Source organism: Charadrius vociferus, unplaced genomic scaffold, assembly GCF_000708025.1.
Source record: "Charadrius vociferus isolate BGI_N301 unplaced genomic scaffold, ASM70802v2 scaffold676, whole genome shotgun sequence".
In the NCBI taxonomy this organism is placed as follows: domain Eukaryota; kingdom Metazoa; phylum Chordata; class Aves; order Charadriiformes; family Charadriidae; genus Charadrius; species Charadrius vociferus.
Genome location: NW_009648661.1, coordinates 194,717 through 212,495, shown reverse-complemented (window position 1 = coordinate 212,495; position 17,779 = coordinate 194,717). Strand labels below are relative to the sequence as shown.

The 17,779-nt window shown below is 49.8% G+C and overlaps 1 protein-coding gene across 1 annotated transcript in view; it reads left to right on the top strand.

Annotated features, from left to right (window-relative positions):
- SHROOM3 (shroom family member 3) overlaps positions 1-17,779 on the top strand; it is a 152,700-nt gene that overhangs the window by 125,008 nt on the left and 9,913 nt on the right. The window contains exons 7-9 of the mRNA XM_009886478.1: positions 4,906-5,037; positions 8,049-11,307; positions 14,406-14,482. Of these exons, the coding sequence (XP_009884780.1) occupies positions 4,979-5,037; positions 8,049-11,307; positions 14,406-14,482 (3,395 nt within the window). The 5' untranslated portion in view covers positions 4,906-4,978. The remainder of the gene's footprint in view (positions 1-4,905; positions 5,038-8,048; positions 11,308-14,405; positions 14,483-17,779) is intronic.

Below are 17,779 nucleotides of genomic sequence, written 5' to 3'. Positions count from 1 at the left end.
CGGGAGGAGGGTCTCCGCTGCAGGGCTCCTGTCCCTTTCCACCTCCCCAGATGAACAGGCCAGGCCATGGCTATCCCTTCCAGCTCCAACAACCTCCCACACAACCGCCTGGGCCACACGACTGTTGGCGGAAAGCACATCCACAGGGACTGCGATTGTCTGTGAAGGCACAGAGTGACTCTCTTGGCCTTAGGTCTCTTCTCGATTTCTTCCCATCTTTCTTGGGCACATGAACACCAGCAGCTGGTCAAAACCATCCCTGCAGGTCATGGAGAACGTGTCCCAGTGACTACTGCTCCTGCCTGGATCAGCAGATGGATTCTGCTCCTTGGGGAGAGATGCTTTTTTTAAAAGGTTTTACTGTCTTTATCTTCAGCGTTCCCTGTCTCTGCTGAGGAGGTTTTTGAAGCGTGCTAGGACAGAAAAAAAATGAGCACAAGGTCAGTGGTAGAATTGTTCACAAATGGTCTCCATTCAACCATCTTGGATGATGTGTTTGCCATCCATGAGACTGATGAAAACTCCCTGCAAGCTCTGTGGGCGTGTTGCAGTAGGAATAGATCCGTTTATTGGGGCATTGATGACTCCGAGTGGCTAATTGGTCAGCCACCACATCTCCTCCCTGGCTTTCACTCCATAGGTTTCTAAAAGGCTGAGTTACATACTGTTATTGTCTGCAAGGGTAAAATTGTCTGTGTTTCCTAAGAGAACGTGCTTTCCTTGTGAAATCCTTCTCTTCGAGCTTCAGCAGCTTGCTTTGATATTCTCCCGCTATGTCTTATCTGCACAGCAAGTACCTCCCGTGATGTGCCCCAGGATCCTGCTCCGTGAAAGACCAGGATGTGGCAGGTGGAGGGAAGGAACTGTTTCCTTCCTGCTTCTCCTCCCAAGGTCCCATAAATTGGGCATAAGAGTACCCCTGCAGTTCTTGTTGCGACAGCAGCGGTCAGTATTGCTGTGCTCCTTGACCTCAGCCAAAGCGTGCCGCTGGCACCCAGGAGGCTGCTGTCAGAAACCTGGAGTGAAGGAGTCTGCAGGGTTTATTTGAGCATCTTCTTTTCTTCCAAAGCTGCTCCACTTGGAGGTTTAGGAAAAGGGAAACTTTTCTAAGCAAATGTAGAAAAAAATGAAAGTGGCAATTTGAAGAGGTTAAGTTGTTTGCTTTGGTTAAAGATGGGCCTTTTTACACAGAAGTATCTGTGCGCTTTTGGAGGACGCTGAGCTGGAGTACATTTGAATTGCAGGTTGTGCTTGTGCTCTGGCATCAGTAAGGAACAGGATGTAAAGAACGGAAATTAGACTGAATACATTGCTCGGGGTGGGGGGGTTAGTTTGTAACCTTGGGAAAAAGAGAAATCAGCCTTTCAGTTATGCTGCAAAGAAAATTTCAGAAGGCGGTTCTATAGATGCTGATTCTTTTGTAGAGTTAGTGCCAAGAGATCTTTATAAAGTTCCATTACTGTTTTGCATAAAAAGCATAAAAACAATCTACAGAGATTACAGAGAAGAACATGCTCAGCTCTTCCTAATAAGAGAGAGCTACAGAGCTATTAATGGTAAAGAGCCTCAGAAATGTCAGTATGGTCCGTCCTCGCAGCCCAGACTGCATCAAGCCTTTGCCAGACAGCGTTAGAGGAGACTGCTAATGTGCCGGTCACATTTCTGTCTGAAAATGCTGTGACCAGTATAGCAACAAGGAGCACCCAGATAACAGCAGCTGGACAAGATTAAAGACTATTCTTTTCCCTTTGGTTTTGCAGTTTACGGTGTGAATTTGGCAGTATCTGGTACGTAATCAGTGTTACAGCTGCTGGGGAGCCTATTTAGATGCCAGCATTGCATCAAGGTCCACCGACTTCTTCGGGTATCTTCGCTCCGAGGCATTTGTCGTGATGCCAGCCTGACCTGGATGCCCAAGTTATCTGATCACTGGAGGTGTCTGTGAGGAACCCGGAGTCTCTTTTCCAGCCTTGGCATTTGCAACAGAGGGATCACTTTCTCCATTATCTGAAGTGGAGAATTTTTTAGTAATAATATTGTGCAGACGGTTTCACAGGTATGGTGCGGGTGCAGCCCTTGAGAAACTAGTATAAAGGATAAGGGGATGAGGTCGTTCTGGTTTTGTTGTTGGTTTTGTTATTATTATTATTACAGTTCTGCAGTTTGAAATCCTACAGCCTCCTGGAACAAAGTGTCAGCTGTTGCTCCTGGTTTTGTTCAAGGCAACTGAGCTACACCCAATTTGTACCAGTTAGAGATCTAATGATTTATTTGTCTTCACTCAAGTCAGGAATTAGCTGCTGCATTTGCAAGTTTTATCGCTCAGCCAGTTTGTCGGGGATGAATCAGGATCAGACGTTGTGGGCTTTACAAAAACAGTTCTGCCCCAATTGCCAAAAGGAGTTTAATCTTGCACTGGTTTTTATTGCTTCCTGGAAGTTGTACTCCGCAGTAAAGCGAGTGTAACCAAAAGGTGTTGCAAAATTGGCAGGTTAACCATGTTCATCTCCCCCTCCATCTTTAACAGGAGATTGCTGTTCTCCTGTAGACACTGTGGTGCTCGCTGTCGTATTGCACTCCAGTTCCAGTCCTTTTCCCTGATGAGGCAATAATAATTATAAAGTAAGCTTAAGGAAGTAAGGTGAAGCAAGGTGCTGTTTTCAGGTGTTACAGAAGGCTGAAGCTAGGAAATTCTTGGCGTTCCCTGAACGCCCACACACAGGCACTGGCAGCATCGGCTGTGCCTTTCTTTGGCAACCTCCGAGCTCTCTCTCAAGGAGAGTCTTTTGCTTGATTCAGTGGGGACTGGATCAGGCGCCCCGTTCTCTGCCTTGCGGTGCGTGCGTACGCCCAGAGACCCTCCATACTTCCATCCTGCCACCTCCTCGGAGATCCCCTGCCGGAGTCTGCAAGATGAGCTGGAGATCATGTGTACCGCAGCGCTTCCTCTCTTGGCTTAAGCTTGGCTAAGATTCGGTTACCCTTAATCCACATTTCCAGGCTCAGGTAGGTGTGGAAACAATGCAAGGTTATCCTGCACTGAGCTGGTACGGCATGTCTTCTGACTTAAATTCACAGCTTTGCTGTCCACGTGTTGTATTATTACAAGGATATGGACCGAAAGGGTTTAAAATACCTGTGGCTCCCTTGCAGCTTTTTACTCATCAAATCAAGGGATAACGTGCTTTGCTTGTGATCACTCAGCGTGCTTTCCCAAGCAAAAAAATTATGCTGGGGGCTTGCGCTACTCGAAAGTACAAAGAGAGAGTCTTTAAATCTCTGCAATGGACAAGGCAAGAATGCGGGTTATTCTTAATAAACAGTTTTGTCAGCTTCCCATCCGGCACTGTTCAGCTTCCTTGTTTCTCTGGGCAAGGAGCTTAACAAAAGAGCTCTGTTTTAAACACACCTACACATGTGATGGTAAAACAGTGCTTGGTTCAGCTCGCCCTCTGTAGACCTCCACTTCAGCTTTCCTTAAGACAATCCTGTCACAATGTTAAAAGGAAAAGAATGTCGCTTTTTCTTTCTTCCTTTAGCTGATGATGAGAGAATGACCTGTGCTTCTGAAATCTGTATGGAAAACCTAATGGCGAAATGGTTCTCCCTTTTACTTTCCGCCAATGCTTTTCCACGTCATACAACATCAGCTGGTGCCAGTGTTAACTTGTGCTAGCGAGTAACGGGTCTGACCCTAACAATCATTTTTTACTTTGTACGTTTTCCTGTATTGTTTCTTTTCACAATCGTAGGCAGTACTAGGAAAGTCCTTTCTCGGTGTCTGGTTTACATCTGTCGAGTGCGTTTTAATCTATTTACTGACTTATTCAGGACATGCTGTACTGTGAAATTCTCAGTGGGGCAAACGCTTTAAAGATGCGTCATATCCTCCTCTTGCATGTATGCTCTATAGGTAGTCAAGGTGGTCCTGCAGGCTGTCACATTTGCGCCTTCAGTGGTACACAGGTCCAGTGCTGCTCCTCTTTCTCACAGGAAGAGTTAGAAACCGCGGACCTGAGTGCTAGCACAGGGGGAGAGATCCCCCATGGAAAGCAGAGGGAGGATTAAGGACAAGCCCGAAAGCTGGGGCGAAGGAGAGTCTGTGCGGCATGTTCAGGGTACTTGATCTCTAATCCCCTGCTTTGACTTTCCACTGCACCATTATGTGCTTTAAATAAGGATGTCGGTGGTGTTTTTCTCCTAAGAGCTGATGGAGGCCTTCCTTAGCGTTGGTGACTGAAGCAACCGAAGGCCAGCCGTGCCGTGGCTGGGGACGCCCCCAGGCCCGCACGCTGCAGGGGGACAGCTGGCAGGCTGCAAGGCCCTGGGGGATGCGAGGGACACGCATTGCTGGCGCTTGGTTGTCACGTCTCTTCCTGCATTTTTACCGGCACTGAGAAGAGATCAAAAGAGCATTGTGCGGTCTTCCACCCTCTCGTGGTATGTGATTCTTTAGATGACTTTACCAACCGTCACTTTATAACGAAGGGAAGCTTTTGAGAAAAGCCCTCCTTCAGCATCCGTAAGGATCACATGCAGCCGCCCTGCTTGGTGCGTGGTGTGGGAGTCCACACGCAGCCCACCCTGTAAACTGAGCCCCAGGCTGGTCCCCGAGGGGTAAGGCTTCTGGCTGGGGGGTAGAGGGGAAGACCCTCCGCATTCGGTGATAACCCCTTTGTCTGCCCACGCCTGTTGCCTTGCAAATATGAGGGGGAGCATGTTATGTGAATGTCAGAAACGGTGCGTGATTACTGCTTGATTCGCTCGGAAGAGACGAGAACATAGCAGTGAAACAGAAGGGAGCACGAGCAATTTTAATTGTGGCTGTTGGTGTTAGTTCACATTCGGCTTCCTTGGAAGAGCCGGCCTCTTGCTGATGTGCAAAATTCTTCTGCTTTTACCTAGGCGGAGCGAAACTCCAGGCCGACCTCACTCCTGGCATTCAACCAAACTTGCGGAGAACCAACCCGATCCCAGCATGATGCAAATATCTCAGGGTACGCTTGGCACCCCTTGGCATCAGTCCTACCACTCCAGGTAAGCTGTGGTCCCGTTTATAATTTAGTATCATTAACCCTGTCTTCATGTATCTACCACAGGTGTAGAAATGAGGCTCTCTAGCTAGCTTGCCTCTAAACTACGACCCCAGTCCTGTGTCCTCCTTGTTTCCAGTGTCCTGCTGGCTTCCGGAAAGCTCTGCCTCATGCCCAAGGATGCGTCTGGACAGTACTGGCTACAAGATCAGAGCCTAAATCTAGAGCATGGGAGTGAAGGAAGGGCACAAAAGATGTAGTGAAAAAATGTTACCAGTCGCCTCCATACAGCTGGACAGATTAACAAACAACCAAGGTTAGGATTAAAGTTAGGGAGGCGTTGATTCCTGTTTGATTACCAGGTAAAGTGGCCGTGTTTTCCTCCTTTAAGTGCTCTGTGAGGTCATTAACAGCTAGGAAATTAATTGCTTTAAAAATCCCCCTTCCTCCCAAGATGGGAGCTCACTGTCAGGATGTTAATGCCGCTTTCTGTAGATTTGGGTGCAGGAGTTGGAGTCCTGCTCTGCATGCTGTGGACTGCTCCCATGTAGAAACACAGGATGGTTGTTTCCCCAGCAAAGGAAAAGAGATTCAAAGTCAAAATCAGCCTATTAAAAAAAAAAAACGAAGAAAAGGGTGTAGGGAGCAGGGCAAGCGTGCCTGTCAGCATCACTGAGCTGCTCTCAGGAGCAGCCGACAGCGGTGCATCACTGACGCTACGCCCAGGGTGAGAAGTTCAGCGAGGGATTTCCTGGTTTTGACAATCACCCCTGCACAATTCTGCAGGGGTCAGCTTTATCATAAGTGTATGTCCGTGGCTGTTTCTCTGAGAAGTTAGCGCGGTGTTTCACCAGTCCCCAAAAGACTAAACTAGTAACCTTAGTGCTGTTGAAAGAAGGTGGTATGAGGCACCTTTGGTTTTGGCCGTGGACTGTGGCTGAGGCAGGTTGGAAGCAGTGATGTGGTCCCAGTAAGTTTGGGCTGTTTCTGTGAGGCCACATGTGTGGCGAGTATGGGGAGGAGACATGCCTGGGGCAGACATATCCCTCAGCTACCCTGAGCAGCCCCAAAAAGTACTTGGTGGTAAGCCCTGGGGCAGCTTGAGGGGGCACAAGTGTAAATTCTGCCTTCGGAGGACTTTCTCTGGAAAGGCAGAAGGGTTTCAGGAGCAGGAAACTCTCCTTATAGCCACTGGGATTTAAATGTCATTTCTTCTACGGGTGAGACTGAGCCTTGGCAAAGGGGAGGTAAAAGAAAACAGAGCATTAAAAAAAGTGAGGAGATGGTTACAGAAAAAAATGTATGTTCGTCTCTGGCCTTCAGCGCAGATGAGGCTGTAGCACATTCATTTCCCACCCGAGGCCTTTGCTTCCCAGCCATAGCTCCTGGCAGAGCCTTTGGCAGCCCGGCTCTGTCTCCTGGGTGCTCGTAGAGGAGCACGGGGAACATCTAGCGGCCAGCTGGCCGGGGCTGCGCTGGGCATTGCCAGGGAGATGCTTATTTTAAACTAAAATAGAGCGGTGCATTTAAATGAGTAAACCAGCTTTATCCTGAGATTTGCCGTATCTCTTTCTGCCCGTCTGTGTGTTCCTCTGCATCTCTCTGCTGAGCTGCTGCTTTTTCCCCTCGCAGGCAGGTTTCCTTCTGCCTTTCCTCATCCTTAGCTGCCATTTCCCCCCTGTCCGTCCTTTGGGCGTGTGGGTGTTAATCCAGCCGGGTGGAAGTGAGCGCGGCTGGGATATGATCTGAAGGAAGCTTTAGGTTCTTCAGCAGACACTCGTTAGGGAGGGGGCTGTTACCAAACACACTCGCTGCCTCCTTGATTCCCGGGGCCGCTGTGCACCCCCAGCTCCCCCACGGCGGGGAGCAGGTTTGGTTTTGTTTTCCCAGTGGAGCAAAGCACACAGAAATGGAGCTTCCCTTTCCCTCTGCCAGTTGAGGCTGCAGCTTGCACCCTGCAAACCCAGGCTCCTCTCCGTTCCTGCTTCCAGCTCCGAGCCTTGCCCGGCCACCCTTCGTGTGGGACAGCAGTCTTTCCTTTCCTGGTGCTTTCCTGTGGCTCTGCCCGGACAGCGTGTGTAGCTGCACAGGGAACTAGAGAAAGCGATACCTAAGGGAGGGGAGCTGAGAACAGAGGGAAGAGAAGGGAAATCCTCAGGCTACACTCTCCAATCTTCAGTGCGTTTGCTTGAATCTGGGAGGAGAGATTAGCCAGGGGAAACTCCACATAAATTTGTGATACCCCCATGCGAAGTGTAGAAAGAACAGTGGTCGGCACAAGGAGGTCCCTTCCCACTGATAGAAAGATCTCTGAATATCCTCTTTTTTGAACACCTCTCTGGTGGCCACGAGTATATATTTTGACACACGTGTATCTCAGCGCAGGTGACGAGGTGTACCTGCACCTGCTGAGCTACGTGAGGAGGCGGCTGCGAAGACTTCCTGCGGCATCCTCAGACTGCTTCTATTGTTGCACCCCCGCTTGCCTCCACGCACAAACACATGCATCTCTTCTCTGTCTTGTCAGTTTAGTTTTCTCGCGGCAAACAAACTATCCTTGGGACAGCTGAATTTCCAGGAAGCCTGCCAGGGCATAGCCTTCATCTCCATAAAAAGAAATGAAATGGGAAAAAAAGAAAGAGATTAGATTCCCCCCAGAACGCCTCTCGTGCTCCTCTCCTCCTCCTCGGTGGCGTCGGCGCTCATTCAGCTTTCCAAGTGCTTTGGATAGGTTTGATGGGTGGGGTTGATCCTCCCTGGCTCCAGAGATGCACTGTCTTTCTGTCTGCATTTCCCTCCCACCCTCGGTGGTAAATAAGAGCCATGTGTTGCAATGTCAAGCAGTTCCTCTTTGTGAACTGGGATGACTGCAAACAGGGGATGGAGTAAGGCCCAAATATGGGTTTTCATCTGCACTTTGCAAAACTAAACATCTTCCTTCTGAGCTCGCTTATAAGTTGTCGTGCCTCTCCTCTGCTGACAGTGGGTTTTTACTCTTCTCTCGCTCTTCCCCAGCTCCTCCACCAGCGATCTCTCTGGCTATGAGCATGGCTATCTGAGGAGAAGTCCTGACCAGTACAGTTCCCGGGGCAGCATGGAGAGCTTGGACCACTCCTCCCCTGGCTACCACCCTTGTCACCTGTCCCCGGCCAAATCCACCAACAGCATCGACCAGCTCTCCCACCTCCACAGCAAGAGAGACTCTGCCTACAGCTCCTTCTCCACCAACTCTAGCATCCCTGAGTATCCTGCTCCTCCGTTCAGCAAGGAGCACTCCTGCTCCACAGACAGCGTGCAGTCCCGAGGTGGCCTGCAGGAGGGGATGAGGCAAGCTGACATCAGGTACGTCAAGACAGTCTACGACGCCCAGCGAGGGATCTCTGAGGAGTATGAGGTGAAGTCCTCTGCCTTGCTTCCGAGCTGCGAGGCCCGGGCCTTGCTGGACGGTCGCGGCCATGGCAGGCTCCACGGCTTCAGCCGGCACAACGCAGCTCCCTCCTGGGCGCAGCCAGGCCAGGGCTCCTCGGACAGCAAGAACCAGCCCTCCAAGGGACCTCCATTGCCTCCCACTCGCAGCGACAGCTACGCAGCCATCAGGCATCACGAGAGGCCCAGCTCGTACGCCGGCCTTGATCTGAACAAGCTTGGTCGAACCCAGCCGAAAGGGGCCTGGCCTCAGCTTGTCAGCACCCTATCCCAGGGACCGCTGCTGAAAACCCCCTTTGGAGAAGGGCATCTGCACACCGTGGTGGAGAGGAGCCCAGAGAGCAGCCCCACCGTGAAGCCCAAGCAGAGCTATTCCCAGCCAGCCCAGCCGGGACAGCCCCTGCTGCCTACTGGTGTCTACCCAGTACCTTCCCCAGAGCCACACTACGCCCAGGTGCCCCAGCCTTCTGCAAGCAATAATGGGACACTTTATCCAGCTCTGGCCAAAGAAAGTGGGTACTCTCCACCTCTTCCAGTCTCTTACGACAAGGCCGTAGCCAGCAGAACTCTGGGCTTTGATGAAAATGGAAACCAAAGCACTACAAACAGATCAACCATCTTCTACCAGCCCCCAGCAGCCGAGAGAAAGCACGATGCTGCAGCAAAACTTCTCCAGCAAAAACCTCCTAGCATGGCAGGCCCAGAAGTCTGCCTGAGCACGTCGAGAAAGGAGGAGTTGTTACCCCCTTACAAGGTGGCACACAGCAACCAAGAGACTGCAAGTACCGCACAGGCCTCCAAACACAGTTTTCAAGCTCCGCAGCCCCAGCCGAGGGATGCTAGTGAGAGAAAAACCCATTACCAGCCCAAAGAGGACTGGACGGCTGAATCCCAGGAGGACAAAAATGGCAACGCACAGATAAACGAGAGAGACGCTGCTGCTCACCAGCAGTGGGGTCATAGCAAGGCCAAGCAGTATGGCTTCTCCTCCTTGCAGAACATCCCAGAGAGCTCCCGGAGGCAAAGCAGCTCCGAGCTAAGAGAGATACAACCAGGCGAGTGTTATTCCAGCACCAAACTGTCCTTCCTCAACAGCAGCGGTAAAGAGGAGAAGGATCACAGGGGACAGGGGCACAAACAGCGGAGTGATGTGGACCCACAGGCCTTTGCAAGGCAGGAGGAGGAGGGCACGACCGTGACTCCATTCCACGCTGCTGAGCCAAAGTGCGAAGAGCCCCCTTCTCCGCAGCACCCGAAGACCTCTGATTTCGGGAGGAACCGGCTCAGCTCTAGCAGCGCCCAAAGCTTTCCCTATGGCAAACCAGATGCCGGCAAGCCCCGCTGCTCGGTGCTGGAGAAGGTCAGCAAGTTTGAGCAGCGAGAGCAAAGCACTCAGCGGCCCCCGAGTGCTGGCGTTCCCAGCTTCGGCCAGCACTATGGGCCCAGCAGGACGAGCCAGCCCTCCAGCACAAGGTGCTCTCTGAACAGCCTGGAGGACATGAAGAGCAAGCTCCGCGAGCCCAACCAGCTGCCCAGTGAGCCAGGCAGGGTCTCCAGCCCCTCTGTCAGGAACGGGAAGCTGGAAGAGGCAGACTGGCGCCCCGTAGAGCTGCAGATGGTGGCTTCGGCAAAGCAGGCGAGACCTGGCGAATACTACAGCCTATGTCCTGAAAGTGAGGCGCAAATAAGAGCGGCTCAGCTACCGAGGAGTAAAAGCACGTTCCAGCTGGGAGGTGAGCCTGAGAAGGAGATCCTCTGGAAGGATAACGTCCAGGATGCCCACGGGTCGCAGCTGGACACACCGTTTAACAGGGCCTACAGGAACAGCATTAAAGATGCTCAGTCCAGGGTGCTGAGGGCCACTTCCTTCCGTCGCATCAGCCCTCCATTTGGAAGCACACCCAAGAGGACAACCCAGAGGCCTGCCTCGGCCCACGTGGGCATGAGGAGCATGGCAGCGTCTCCCCACACCCCAAAGGAGAGGCACAGCGTCACGCCGACAGAAGGCAGCCTCTCCGCCCTGGACTACGCCAAGACACAGCATGTTTTGCGTATCGGGGGCCGAAAGCGGCTGACGGCAGAGCAGAAGAAGCGGTCTTACTCAGAGCCGGAGAAGATGAATGAGGTGGGCATCTCTGATGGGGAGCCATCGCCTTTCTCCTTCCAGAAGAAAAGCATCCATTTTGTCTTCCCAGAGAATACGGTGGCTGACCGGCGTAAGATCTTTGAAAGGGATGGCAAAGCTTCTTCCACAGCCAGCCTCTCCAAGCCGGAGCTCAAGCAACTCCAGCAGAACGCCCTCGCCGAGTACATCGAGCGCAAAACAGGGAGACGGCCATCCTCGCAAGATGTTGGGCTGCTGAGGGAGCGCTCCCACAGCTCCTACCTACAGGCAGGTGGCCCAGACAGCCAGAGCCTTTCATCCGCCTCCAGCATGAATTCCCTCCAGGACCAGAACCTTTACCGCAGGAGAGAGCCTGTAGAGCGGATATCCAGGACGAGGCGGATATCTTCTACCCTACCTCCTGGGTTGATGAGCTGCTCTGACACGAGTGGAGATGAGAAGAAAGGGCGCCAGGACAGCTTGGTCACGAGCCGACCGAAAACAGAGAGGTGCCGGGATTACAGAGCCAAAACGGAGCTCACCAAAGGCACGCAGACAGACCCTCTGGGCATGCAGGGCCGGCCTTGCTACGAGAAGCAGGAGCAGGTCTTTGAAACGGCCTCCTCTGCCAGGAAATCTGGGAAATCAGTGTCTGTGGAAGACTTGCTCGATAGGTATGACAATCAGACAGTCCCTGTGCATATACGTTCCAGATCGTCTCCCACGGCAGATAAGAAACACCAGGTATGTGGAAACCGGGTCATGCGTGCAGGCAAGCAGGGCACTCTGAAGGACAAGTCGATATTGAGTTATCACAAGTACTCTATTGGTTAGAGGGAGGTTAAGTGCATGGTGAGATACAGACCATTTATTGTGTTTAAATTACCAGGATGCTGTTTTAAATGCTTGCCGGTGGGGTAGCGCTTCTGTTCAGCTTTCTTACTTCTGGGGCTATTTCAGGGATCTCAGAGATGCTGGGATGTCAGTGCACATGCTGGTAGCGTTCTTGTGTTCTTGCTGCTCCCAACATCCCATCTGCAGTGTCCTGTTCTTACCTGCTAGCATCACCGGAGAAGCACTCATCGCCTTTCTGGCGGGGTCTGCCGTTAAGGTGGTGATACGCTGTTGCTGCTGTTCTGCCTTAGCCCACTTTTGTGGTGCGAAGTAGAGAGGATTGAAGGCTGCTTGAAATCGCCCTGGCTCCCGCTGTGCCTGCCAGTGCTGGGAAATGCTCGGCGGAGGCACTGCCAAGTAACCATTATGTTTTGCCTCCAGCCCTGGAGGGAAACATCGCAGAGAAAACTTAGCGGAGACCCTGGCTGGTCTTTCCATGTCCCCAGCTTGGCGGTTGGGAACATTGCACTGATGTCACAAACGGGGAATTCGACTGACTCTGATGATGGTAAATAGTAGGAACAGGCTAACTTCTTCAGGAACAACTGCCCAGGCCAGCTCTTCAGCTGGCTGAAATCTCTTCAGACCTATTTAGGTAACCGCAGCTGGTTAAGCCACACGGATTTACAGCAGCGGTGGGTCTGCCGCTCCATCCCGTTTCCATGCCGGGCTCCCTTCATCACGGGGAGAGGGAGGAAACAACAAAAATGTGTGGACAGGCTCCTCACTCCACATACCCTGAGTGTTTGGACAGTCTTGCATATTTACAGGGAAGCTGAGATGCCGAACATCTCCTTCTACTCTTGCACTTGCTGCTGGCCCAGAATAGATAATTTAGGTGCAGCGAAGGGGTACTGGGTCAAGTAACGTCAACGAGGAGCTGGGCAGCAGCTGGGAAACAGGCCAAACCGGGGTGCGGGGGAAGGAGCTGTCCTCCCACACTCGTGTGCTTCATTCTGAATGTCCTCCCTCGACAGACCTCAGATCCCACGCTGCGTTTTTAAATAGAGGGAATTAAACCAGCAGGTTGTGAATATCAAGTGACTGGAATGCATTTCCACAACTGCTGCCGTCTCATCCCATCAGCAGTATTTTTCCACACCAGCCAGGCATCAGGCTCATCTGTGCAATTCTGTCACACTTGACGATTGTGAAGTCTTGCGTTCAGTAAGAGAACAGTCCTTAAGAAATGTAGGGTGAAGGCCAAGCTGTGACTCTTTCTCTGCCTCCCGGCACAGTCCCGGCACAAAACCAGGCATCCAGAAAGAGAAAAATCACTAAAATGTACTTTTAATGACAGGTTGGACCGCAACCAGCCCTCGTTCGTTTTTACCCAGCCCCCTCTCTTGGGCAGGCGACATACAGGGTACTCCTTAAGTTCTTTATTTCCCCCTTGGTGGCTCATTTGTAATCTTGTATACGTTCAGCAGCCAAACCGGAGTTTCTGCCTGTTGGAAGCTGACTGGAGGAAGATGATGAACAGCAGCGCAGACCTGTGCACAGGGTCTTAGTTCAAGTGTAGAAGAAGAGAGAGCCCTTACTGCTGTTTCCCAGAGTGATTTAGCTGTATCCACTTCTGGAATGAGGATTTAGTCCCATAGGCAGCAAGGCACTCGTGAAAGTCCTGTTCTTAAATCCTAATTCAAGAAAGCATGTTTGACTTCACATATATACACCAATCCGTAAGTGTCTGTTTGAAAAGGAAGTATATGTTTAAGTGCTCTGTTAATTAGCTTTGTTTCTGATCTGCCTCCAATACAAAAGCGCAGCTGTAAAAGTTGGGGGACAAAGCCAAAGCAACAGGGTGATTATTTTATTTTTATTTTGTAATTTTTTTTAGCGTTTTCAGATATTTTTTTTGCGGGAAATGTTTATTTCCAGTTTAGCAGCAGACTTCTCTGCCTCACGGTATGTTTTTCAGGGCCCTGTGTACAGCATCCAACGTTCCTTTCAGGCTGCGTATAAATCACATCACAATGTCACTGTAGGAATTTGTTTAAAGATATAGGGAAAATTGATAGCCATGTGGAATTATTAGCTCTCAGTCTCCAGAACGCATTCTCAGCCTTCCTTCCTCTCTGCTTTTTTAGCCTGTCTCAGCCCGCGTATCTCCCAGCTCCCGGACTCCTAAATCAAGATCTGCACTTACCCTCTCTCTGCAGCAACACTGACCAAAAAAGCAAATTACTAAGGGTGTGGGGAAGGGGGTAACTGAAATGCTTTCTGCTGGAAAGATTGTAGGGGAGAAAACACTAACCCCTTCAAAAGCAGGCTTACCATTTGCTTTCATGTCTCATAATAGCCTGGTGTCCTATGGTGGGAGCTCTAGGGCAGAGAGTCAGATTCCCAAAGGCGTTTCAGCTGCAAAATTTCTCTGGTTTTAGATGACATAAATACCTGAAGAGGAGATAGTTCCTGCGCTTTGCTTTTCAAAAGAAGCAAATGCCAGACTTTGTGGTGTTTTTCAGCACCTCTGCCTGTGGCTGGAGTTCCCAACCTTTGTGGCATTCAGCATCTCTGCAGCGTTTTCGTCCTGTTTTGGCACTGGGCTTGGGCACAGATTGTTCGCTATTTAGCCACCCTGGTTGAGGCTGCTTTAGCGGTGTCTCAGCTTCTTGCTTGCACATAAACCAGAGGTGAAAGCCCAGGTCCCACTGATACCGTTGAGCCTGTTTTTAGAACGGGCAAGTATTTGCTGAGAGGTTTTAAAAAACATTTCTCTGAATAAGACTGCCTGTTGGTCCACAATCCACCCAGAAAAACACAGAGAGGTCCTCTAAGCAGAAGTAGGGTGCTGGAGAGTGGTACGCCACGCCAGAGTTTTTCTCCCAGCTGCATATGGCACGTGCTGTGCTCTCTTCTTAGTAGGAAGCATCAGTGTTTTGCTATTTTGTTTTGCTATTTTGTTTTGCTTTCTGCTTGCGGCTAATGCTGTATTTGCACTCCAGGACCTGCTGAGAAGGGAAAGCAGTGAATTTAGCACCATGGCGAGAGATCCTTTCTACGTGGTCGGCGCAGGAGCCAGGTAAGTATGTGTTAATGTCCCCTTTGTCACTGCAGGGTCAGCTCTTGCCATCCTGCTGCCAGCACCAGTTGTCATGTGTTGTCTATGTAAACAGATGGATCGTGACAAACTAGAGAAAACATCAGCACGGACACACTTCTGGGTGTGCTGTGCCCAGCAGAGTTAGGAGGAGTAAGTTGCTGTGAGGTTTTTTTTTTTACTGTAGGCATTAATTCACTATCAAGTCCTCCTCATGTTGTCTTGGAGCATGTTTCTGTGGCAAATCTCCAGTTACGGAACTTCCAAAATGCGTTTGATCTGCTGTTGGAACTCATATCCAGATGCTATCATAAGTGAAGGATTTTAAAGGAAAAAATACTTTCATGTCGCACTCTGTTTGGTTTTCTCCAGTCCAGGGTGCTGCTTCCCCAAAAGCAAGTGAACATTTGCGCAGACTAAAACCAGGAGATTTCATTTATCTTGCTGAACTGGGAGCTTGCCTTTCGCCCGCTTTCCTTTGTGCAGGCGGGATATTTTTCTCAGCAACAGGGGAGAGAGAAATGCTTTTAAAAATAGAAAAGTGTAATCATAAAACTCATAATATTAGGACTTATGTAACTATCCACTTAGCAGTGGATTGTTTTGAAGTTAACTAGAACTGAAGTTGATCTTGCTGTATTTACATTTAAATAATAAATAGATGCTTGCCCTAAGCTCTGAGTGCCCAAACAGCTAACTCATATTACAGTAAAAACCATCAAGAGGGACTAAAAGAATTATTCACAAAGGAGCTCTGTTTCTCACAAACTCGCCGTAAATGTCAGCCACTCTGTTGTCACAGTGGGAGTTAACACTGCTGTCTCCAAAGGTTTCCCCAGCAGCTCTGGGTCGGGGAGCGACAGCTAGAATTTGAGGAAGGCTCCTAGTCTGGCTGGAATTTACTTCTGACTGGCTGGCCATTCTTGCTGCTAAGAAGACGTAAAAGTTGTTTGAGAGGGATTCAGCCTGCCTTCAGGCACATCCTTTTGTAATTATTGAAAACACACCCGTTTACTTTGATTTGGAATAACTTCTTCCATTTTTTTTTCCTAAGAGAAAAATGCAGCTGTTTTAGTTCGTCCTGCCTCCCCATTTCTTCTAGAGATGGCATTTCATCATTCTTCTCAATAACTACTTGCTGCTTCCTTCCCTCCCTCCCCCCCAACCTATTTTCCAAGCAACGGGATTGAACACCCAGACTGAAAACAAGTTTATTGGGGCACGAAATGTAGGTTTCTCATTGTCATGCTTCACTGCACAAAGATTATTGGTATTAACTTAACAGTCTTATGACGTTTCTGCCGCGTAGGCATTCTGCCTGCTCTGCAAGCACATTTCTTCTGGGAGATGGGAGGTCGCTTTCCCTTCTCGATCGGAATTCCATCTTAACATGAGGAGGAAATTCCATCTTAACACAAGGAGGAACTTCTTTCCTTTGAGGGTGGCAGAGCACTGGCACAGGCTGCCCAGAGAGGTTGCGGAGTCTCCCACTCTGGAGACATTCAAAACCCGCCTGGACACCGTCCTGTGCAACCTGTTGTAGGTGCCCCTGCTCTGGCGGGGGGGTCGGGCTAGATTGATCTCCAGAGGTCCCTTCCAACGCTGACCATTCTGTGATTCTGTGACATTGGATTTCCCAAAAGACAGAATGAAAGGATGGGAGAAGACAGGGAAAAGCCCTTGGCTCTGAGGACGCAGGGTCCCACTACGCAGGCTGCAAATCACTCCCAGTGAGCCTGAGTGATTTTTCTTATGTGACTGCAGCTGAAATGACCTGAAAGTGAATGGCCATGAGTTTTGGAAGCCACACAGCTCTGATCGTGCACTGCTGAAGCCGATAGAAGTTTTACATTTAACTCTCAGAGAGAACAAGATCTGAATCCTCCTCAGCGTGAAAGGGACAGGCAGACCAGGACATTACCTATGTGTCAATGATTCACAGGAGGAGTTCCACTATTTAGGATACTGTTGAACGTTCCCCTGCCCCAGTTCACAGTCTGGTTCATAAGGGATTATTGTAGCGTCTTTAATCCATCCCTTAAGAAATGCAGTTGTTGTATGTCCTGTGATTGTCAGCCCGAAATAGCTGGGTTTCTAGCCAGTCCTCTCACAGCTAACCATCACCATCCTGTCGCTGTCTGCAGCATACTCCGTGCACGGGCCCTTCAGGGAAAGCAATAGGAAATGCTTCTAGGTTTCCTTGGGACACAGCTGCTTGATGTGCTGGAGAGGAGATGGGACCATCCCTACTACTTCTCTTGCTCAAGGAGGAAAACCGTCAAATGGTGAAGTTACGGAAACCCTGGTCAGCAGTCGCTTGGTCCGGTCACACGTGCTCCGTGACTTACGCTCTGTGCTCTTATGCTGCTCCCCAGGTGTCATACAATAGCTGTCTCGTAAGCACTGTTGGGAACGGTTGTTGCTCCACCAGTTTTAGAATCCACAATTGCTTCCACAGTAGGAGAGATCTTTCAATTAGAGAATTACCATCTGGCGTTTCTGACAAACACTGAGCATCTGAAAAGAATACACATTGCTACTGTCCAGGAACCACAGACAATACCAAGAGCAGTCTGTCTGGGAAGTTTCCCCACCCCCAGGCAAAGGCTGCCAAATTCTATTCTCAGTCGCACCAGAATAAAGCCAGAAAGACCCATGTCTTTGACAGAGTTATTCTTAATTTGTACCAGTACATCTGAGAGCAAATTTGGGGCCCAAGTCTCAAACATTACGGATTGGCAGTGTTGGATTATTTGAACAATGCATCTCAAGAACAGAACATATATTGGCAGTAGAGCTTTATTGTATTTTATTGTGTTATGGTATGGCCTCATGTTTTTAGACCATCTTCTCTTGCATCGCCTAGTGCTATTATTACTGCTTATTTTGTTTTCCAGCTAAATAGCCATACGGGAAAGTAAGTTTGGCTATGTATTCTGAGCAGGATCCTCATTTCAAAGGCCAGACGCTTTTTCTCAGACTCACATGAGAACACCTTAAAAGATCTGGAAGGAATAATTTAATGTCCTGGCTTTGCAGCCTTAACATCCTTTTGCAGTTGAAGTGTGTTGGCTTTGGTGTCTGTAACAACTGCCTATCTGAGTGGAGCTCTTTTTTCTAACAGGATTCCAAGGTTGTAAGAGCTTTTTTTAAATTTTTTCCGCAGTCAAAATAGTGCATTTTTTGGCCTCACTTTGTTCTCAGAGACAGTTGAATCATTTTAACGGCACCTTTCCAAAAGGAGCAGATCATGTTATGGGATTTTTTGGCCCATAAAGC